The sequence below is a fragment of the Triticum aestivum genome, chromosome 1B (genome assembly GCF_018294505.1).
Source record: "Triticum aestivum cultivar Chinese Spring chromosome 1B, IWGSC CS RefSeq v2.1, whole genome shotgun sequence".
Lineage (NCBI taxonomy): Eukaryota > Viridiplantae > Streptophyta > Magnoliopsida > Poales > Poaceae > Triticum > Triticum aestivum.
In genome coordinates, this window is record NC_057795.1 from 441,026,562 (window position 1) to 441,034,742 (window position 8,181).

Below are 8,181 nucleotides of genomic sequence, written 5' to 3' on the forward strand. Positions count from 1 at the left end.
GTGCGTGCGTGACGTTTGCTTGTGTGCGCGTTGCCTTCCTGTGCTCTGTTCGTGCTTTTGGGGTGCATGCTGTGATGGGTATGGGGAGGCGACTAGCTGCTCGTCTGTGGTAGCCCGGTGACATGGTGACGGGAGCCAGCTGTGTGGCTCGACACGGTAGCCCGGTGACACGGAACCAGAAGTGCGGTCGGGCCCGACGGGAGCTGATACACCCCTGGAGGACAAGATGAAGCGCGGGAGCCTCGCCTCAACTCGCCATTGAAGCTCGCTCTAGCAGCGGAACTTCAACGTCTCCCTGTCTGTCGACCTGCCGCCGCAAGCTTCTGTCGACGGAAGGTGGCGAGGAGGACGCGCTCGCGTGCATGCCGTGTTAGTCTAAGAAAAAGCTCTAGGTGCTCGGGCGGCTCCATAAGGAACACCGCCGGACTCTGGCGAAGGCCGCCGCCCCCAACTGCCCCTACCAACGCACACAAAATTGTATGTAATGCATTAATGCATAACAGAGGAGCACACACACATGGCATTTTTTGCCAAGTCAACTCTTGACAAGTGGGACCCACCTGTCAAAGTGTTCAAAGCGCTCTAATTTGTCGGTTAGTGGTTTATGGAAAAAAACTTATCATAAACATTGTGTTTTTTGCGACAAAAGAGTCATAGAACTATTCTTTCTATGAATCCGTCCCTCCAAGTGGCCGCGCGGGGCCCATAGGGCATGTCTCCGCCTCTCTCTGGCACTCTTGGTCCTATATTGCCCTAAAACTTCTAAAAATAATTGATTTTTCGCTGCCATCTTCGAGGAAGAAACAAAGAGGGGTACTTTTCACTCTCGTAGGGCTAATCTGTCGGGATCCTTCCCCTCCGGGTGGGGGAAATCAAAGCCATCGACATCACTAGCACTCCGTTCATGGGGAACATCATCGCCGAACACCATCTCCATCATCGCCTCCATACACCCCTACTTTCCAATCTATAAAGCTATTACCTCGGATTTGTTGTTGAGATCACTTCCTTGTGTTATTTGATGTTTTGTTGTTGATGCTTAGTGATTTATTGGTGAAATTTTTGCATGTTTATATTGTTATTCATATCATTACCCCACTGATCATGACCAATATGATGTGTTGTTGAGTTGTCCGTGGCATTCTTGAGGACTTGGGAGAAACTTCGTTGCTTGTAACATATGGAATTGAGTAAAGTTCAAATGTTGTGGTGTAATTCTTCTCTGGTGATGTGCAAACATCTATAGCATGTCAAGTCACCCTTATGTGCCTTAGGAGAGCATTATGTGATATGTTTTCTTAGGATGAGTGGTTGGTGGGACAAATATTACCATGGCATGAGTTTGTGAACTGTTACATGCTCCCTCATCCCAAAATAAGTGTTGGTGATTTAGTACAACTTTGTACTAAAATTATACTATATCAGCAACACTTATTTTGAGACAGATGGGGTATGTATTTTGTTGAAGTGAAAAAGTGCAATTATGCCCTTAATTATATTTTGATGTTGATGACAATATACATATAGAGAACTAGCAACTTCAGATTGCGATCATGGATCACTTCCGCGCGGTAGGGATTGTAGCACTTTTGGTCATGAACCCTTGTCAAAATGGCGTGCCCTTTCCCTCCGCACCATGAAATAGATCCATTCTAGTGACCAACCATGCTTCATAGATCAATTCATCTTCCTTGTTCGAATAGGCGGCTCCTCTCTTATTCTTTAGACCGACACCCGGCGGCCAGTCATTGTCTGCTCAAAGTATGGCTGCTTAGTGTACACCTGCTGAGCGTCCGACAGCTGGGTGCCCAGTGGCGACTCTTGCTTTGGTTGTGAGTCATGCACTTGTCCATCTTCGTTCTTGCCTTTATTGTGGATAATGTTCATCATCACCTTGTCATTTTTCATTGATTTTGTATGGATTAGGGGATGAAATATGAGAGAATCAGGTGCAGAGAAGGAAATTTGAGACGTGACCGGTTACTGTTGGGTGCATCCACGGACATTTAAAGGGTTTTGATTTGCCGAATCCGACTGTATATGCTCTTAGATGGCTAAGAGTGTTCTTACCACCCCGAACATTTACGTACAATCGATATGGGTGATCCCATTGGAGTTGGCTTTAGAATCGAGCCGAGCTGAACGGGCGGTGGCTCTGTTTGGCCCCGGTCCTGAAAATCGAGCCGAGCCTGACTCAACTTTAAAGAAAACGAGAACAGAAAGGAAAGCGAGCCTTGAGCTCGGGTCGCTCTGAGCTCGAGCTCGGCTCGGCCAGCTCACATGCCTAGCCACAAAACAAGCCGAGTACAGCCCCCAACATGTTTCTCGGAAAATTGTATCTTTTGCCCCACTTTACTTCCCACTTAGATAATTTGCCCCCCTAGAGGCTGTCGGGTGGGGCCGAGTCCACTGGTCATTGGGACAACCCTGGGGCAAATCATCTAACCCCTTGTAAAGTGGGGCGTTTCTCTCTCTCTCATACTCTGCGCTCAACCCGGCAATCCGACCCATGGGTTCACCCGCCCATGGGCACCCGACCCGAATGGGTAGGGTATGGGTTGTCGACCTCACCCATGGGTCTTACCCATGGGTAACCCGATTAGTCGTGGGTAGGGTATGGGTTCAAGTTTATGCCCGTGGGTTACCCGATGGGTCACCCGATTAATACTAATAATTAAATAATTAATTTATTCTCCATTATATCTGATGTTTTTAGTCGCGCCTCACTAGCAATGGTCATTAAAAAAGAACGAGGCACAACTACGGGAGCAAATCCATCACTAGGTCTCTTCTCACTTCTCATTCACACGCTTGGTATGGCCCAATTCTAGCTTCAGCCTGGCCCATGCAAGCAAAATCGACGGATGCAGGCTGCATTACACAGCGGCGCACATATGCATTAGTACCACCTCGCCTACGGGAGCGCATGGGAAGGGGAAGTTTGCCTATACAAGAAAGATTATTGGATCGGTGCCTCGTCCACTCCATGCGATCTGCACAATGCAAATTGTACATCGACTAAGTAAACAAAATACGTATTGTCAGACCCGATGGATGCCTGATAGGGTCGTGCTACCCGATGGATTCGGGCGTGGGTTTAAGTTCAGACCCATGGGCAGGGTCGTGGGTGTGGGTATGACCCGATAGTCTGATCGGGCATGGGTCTGGTAGAGGTTCACCCGACCAAACCCGACCCGACTGCCAGGTGCGCCCGTCCCTGTCCGGACCCCCGCCGCCGCGCCCGCGCCCTGGCGCGGCTTCCGGCCGCCGCCGTTTCTGCCACTCCGCGGTCCTCCGCCGCTCCATCGCAGGGCGTGCGTGGCTTCCCCTGCTCGCCTCTACTCGCCATCGCCGGTAGCCACCGCTCACCGACTGCTCCTCCCCTCTGATCCTCCACCGACAGCCGCTGGTGACGTGACGTTGCCGCTGGGGGTGCCACAGCCACCGGCGTCTCGCTACAGGAGATCGACTAAGCTCGGATTCTGCTGGCTGTCATACTACTCTCCCTACGGCAGATATAGCGTAAGTTGCTGTTTTGTGATGATGCAGTGCTACGCTCTGTATCAATTTGGTTGATGGTAAATAGTACAAGTAGTTTTTGTTCAGCGATAATTAAGGTTCTGCAAGAAAGTAAATAAATGTGCACTCTAGGCTTGATATGTTTGATATCTTGTAGCGGTCGGGCTGTTGCAGTCCACAACCTTAACTTTATGTTATAGAGAAAACATGTACAGAGATCAACAAGGCCAGAACATACAAGGATCATAGACTAATCTAAGGTGGGAGAAAAGCAATCCACCTGAGCAACCTGTCTATAAACCTAGGCTTAGCCCTATGCACCACGAGAGATATGGCATGGACAAAATTGCAATGCGAGGTTGTGAAAGACGCCTGAATATGTTTGTAGATCTTGGCATTGTGGATTAGCCAAATATGCCAGCATGCAAGGAAAAGCCTGTTTTTGTTGTGATAAGAGAACTCCATGTGGTTTTTGATATCTTTAGAGAATCATAGTGGTTTGGTGATAAACTGATAACCAATGCTAATCATGTGTATTGCTTTGTTGTGATAACTGGTTGATGTTCTTTAGCAATCTGCTCTTGCGATGCTGTGATAATTATGTATTAGGGTCACTTGTTTTGGGGCTTTGCCAAGAGAGCTAAAACCCCCAAATGCAGAGCCTCTTATCATTAGAGAATATTTTTCCCACCACCCAGAAAATTGTTGAAACCAGGAAACTGCTCGGACCCAGTCTTCCGAGCTTCTCGCCTCATCAATTTCAGAAATGCCCTCCGAGTTACAAGGAAATTACCTCCGTGGCTCTGTATGCCACCGCGTGCCTCCCTGTTCCCAAACCCAACCCTGCATGGTTATCTCGTTGTTCTCTCACAACATCACGGGTCTCCTACGCTAGGAGATCGACGCTGCCAAATGCATCCACCTCGTCTAGCTACAGGCTAGCTCGACGTCGACCCATGTGTTGCCGCTTTCCAGCTCGTCCTCCACCTCCAGTTAGGTGCTGCTTAGCTCGACCTTGGCCTCCAGCTCACTGCCGACCAGCTCGACCGCAGGAAAAAGTTGGTCGAGGGCATGTTTCTCCTTTATAGCATTACATGATTGTTTTTATACCTGGGAATCATACTCATGCTCAAGTTAAGCTATTTTTGTTAGAACTTACAAGAATGGCTGTCATCTACCTTTTTTTGCATTCGTTCATTTAATTATAGTTTGAAGTCATCTGAATTTGAGTTTGGGGGATGTGCCATCACTGCCATGTGATGTATCTGATTCGCATATGACTGCTAATGCATGTATATTAATGCAGCCTATTGTGCAATCGAAAAGCATGTGTGATGCGTGCAACTTATTGCTTACGTCAAAATAGGACACAACTGAAGTTCTGTTATGCTGAAATTTTAAATTTTTTTGCTTCTGCGGTTAAATAATGGAAAAAACGAAATTATCTAACAAAAGGATGTGATTAAAGTTCAGGGACATTGTAGACTTTACATTAGTTAACACAGAAAAGAAGCCTGAATTCTGTAAGCCGAAAAGAAAATGAAAAATAGTTTTTCAGAGCTCCCCCCTACTAGAGCTTATTTCCACCGCAATCCATAATCCTGTTTCTGGAGATTCTTAAGCTCAAAAGAAGTAATCAATGCTGTCTTCTGAGGTTGTGTGCAATGAAGGTTATGTTTCCTTAAATGTTTGCTAACGATGCATTCTTCATAGGCAAAGGCTAACTGTCTTGTACGTAGATGCTAAAATATCAATGAAGTTAATGGCAATCTTACTACCAAGTTGACAACGATTCACAATTTGAAACTGAGATAGGCGCTGACTGAGCGACTGTGTGTGTCAGTTGTTTAACGCACTTGTGTGTCCCATGTTCTTTTTGGAATAAATAAATAAATCAGGAAACAAATATAGGACTAATACATAGTGGTACACGTCATGTTTCAACAATCACCAAACAAAACAATGAGGAAACCAACCACTTATGTGGTTCTGAAAGTCATTTCTGACACGTGAGTTTCTTATTCTCTTGTCTTAACATTCCGGTTATTCTTTACAGGGCTATAAATGGCAGGGAAGCGCCGCATAAGTCGCCAGTACTATGAGGAACCACGAGGATTTCGTGATGGTCCTCCTCCTCGACTTGCACGAGAAAGGTCTATCTCACCACGTCGCTTCGAGGGAGAGCTGTCTAGCCGCCGTGATGAGATACGCAGAATCCGTGATGACAACCAACATCTGGTGGATGAAATTGTTGGACTCAGGCAAGGAATGTCTCATTTGAAAGAAGATCTCTATTCCTCGAGTCAGGCTATACCTAAGCTCCGTGCAGAGAAAGAACTTGAATCGAGGGAGCTGACTCAGAGGAATCTGAAGCTGGAAGCTGAGCTACGCTCTTTAGAACCCCATAGGCAAGATGCCTTGCAGCTACGATCTGAAGCAGGCATGCTGCAGTCTTTGAGGCAAGAGTTGACTGAAAAGGTGCAGGGTCTAACGAAGGAGGTTGAGCATCGGAACTCTGAAAAGCAGCGCATACCTGCCATGGTAGCTGAACGAGATGGTCTGCGACAGGAACTAATTCGTGCCAGGTATTGAACCATTCTGGTTTGCGTTTCTGGTTTAGTAGATGCAGCATGCTGTTTTTTGTCAATCTAAGTTGGTGGCTCAGATGAGGAATTTAATTTTGTATTTTGATCCCCCCCCCCCCCCCTTACTTTAGTGTAAGAGTAGCTAATTATTAATATCACTGCAGGGCCGCTCTTGATTATGAAAAGAATGCAAAGGCAGAGCTGATGGCACAGGTGCAGGCAGTGGAGAAGGATCTTGTAACTATGGCTCAGGAGTCTGAGAAGCTTAGGGCTGAGATTGAGAAGAGAAGGCCACCTAGTAGGTTTTGTTTCCTCACTTGCATCCAAGTCATCGAAATCTGTTGTGATTAACCTATATCATACTTATAATTTTAGGTTTCAGCGGCCATGGAGCTTACAGACCACCTATGACAACTCCTGGGATGGGCTTGCAAGACATCTACGACAGCGGCTATTCTTACAGAGAGAAACACTACGGTGCTGGACCATGGGACCCCCCTGGCTATCCGCATCCATGATTTGGGTTTTTGATCCTTGTCAGAGTTCATCTCCGTCAGTACTTGCGACAAAGTTCCTACCTTAGCACTGAAACTTGTGGTGACTGGTGTTTTCGTGGCGGATTTGAGTGTTGCTATAGCTTTGTTGGCAAATGCCACACCATTGTACCAGCGCTGCTTATGTTGCACCATTCTTCAGAAAATCATAACCGTTGTAGAAGGCAATTGATCACATCATAGAAGGGAATATATAATTTGAACTCTAGAAAATTGCAACAGGGTGTCAAGCCTTCTGAAGGCAGATTGCTCTTTCGTGACCATTTGATGCGGTTGCTACTCTTTTGGTTTGGGTCGAGCTCTTGCAAGCTTCGATTGCATGAGGTGAAATATTATCATCTGCCAAAAATGAGGACTGATGCCTAGTCGTGCTTCCTGCATTGCTGCTTTGCTCATGTTGAAGGTGGTGAAAAGAATAACAGCAACCCCCTTCGTCATGTCCCGTCTTATTTTTGAATTTTATTTTATTTTGAGTGGTACTCCAGCCATCACAAATTACATGCCATTTTCGTATTTCATGATTTTTAATTGACCATTTTGACCGAACTATGAATGTCATGTGTTATAAAAATGTTTCCATTAGGCATTTTTGTGGTACATAACTCATGTTTTATTGGTCGAATTGATCGTCAAACTTGAACCAGAACACGAACCCATATAAACTTCCAACGGAAGTAGTGCAGACCAACATTATGGGCGTGTTTGGTTCCAGTTTGCAACAGTAGCTGCATTGCATGTCCATCTCCAGCCAACCTAGTTCTTGAAATGTAGCCTCATATGCAGCAGATGCAACATGTTTGGTTGCCTGCATCGCATGGAGGGGCATTTACCCTCCTGCTGCTTGGTTGTCGTTTTTGTGTTTAGGGTGTGAGCAGATGCAAATTTCAGCTGTTTGGTTGCAAACAGCGTTTGTTTGTGTTTTGCTCACCCCATTCAAATGTGGTGGCCTTACCACCACATGATCAACACAACAGCAAGCACATATGAGATCAAACAAAGCAAGCAACCAAATGAAATCCAACAAAGCAAGCAAGGAAATGACAGTAAACTACTTAAGATTAACAGCATGGGCATTCTCTTTCCCTGCTCCACGTCAGGGTGCTGCTCCTGGCCAAAATATGAACAAGTTCCCAGCACAAGTACCATAAGTCTAGCCACACACCATAAAAGTTCAACACTAACACCTTACTTAACTACATAACATGCTCAATGTCACCAACGCAGTTGTGCCTGCTGCAACGAAACCTGCACATGACCGAGGAGTCATGGTTGTAGATCCGAACCTCCAATCCGAGTCATGAGATGCACACAACGACGGGGTCACCGGGGATGATTCGGTGGCGGCGGCAGAAGTAGTTCCAGCCCTGGCCAAGCACCATGTGCCCCTCGAAGTTTTGGACCTGCACCTAGAACACGCACCACTTGTTTGCCGACAGCCTGACCACGCGCGGGAGCTGCTTGGTGACCAGCCAGGTGTTCATCACCTCCACGAACTTGCGAGGGACGACGAGCATGGCGAGATC

The 8,181-nt window shown here is 46.7% G+C and overlaps 1 protein-coding gene across 1 annotated transcript; it reads left to right on the forward strand.

Moving 5' to 3' along the window:
• The first annotated feature begins 2,999 nt into the window (after positions 1–2,999).
• Positions 3,000–7,130, forward strand: LOC123092390 (protein FLX-like 3). Its single transcript, XM_044514163.1, has 4 exons — positions 3,000–3,522; positions 5,576–6,104; positions 6,269–6,402; positions 6,480–7,130. Exons 2-4 carry the CDS (start codon positions 5,584–5,586, stop codon positions 6,620–6,622), a joined length of 798 nt encoding a protein of 265 aa, XP_044370098.1. The 5' UTR covers positions 3,000–3,522; positions 5,576–5,583; the 3' UTR covers positions 6,623–7,130.
• Positions 7,131–8,181: the final 1,051 nt, after the last annotated feature.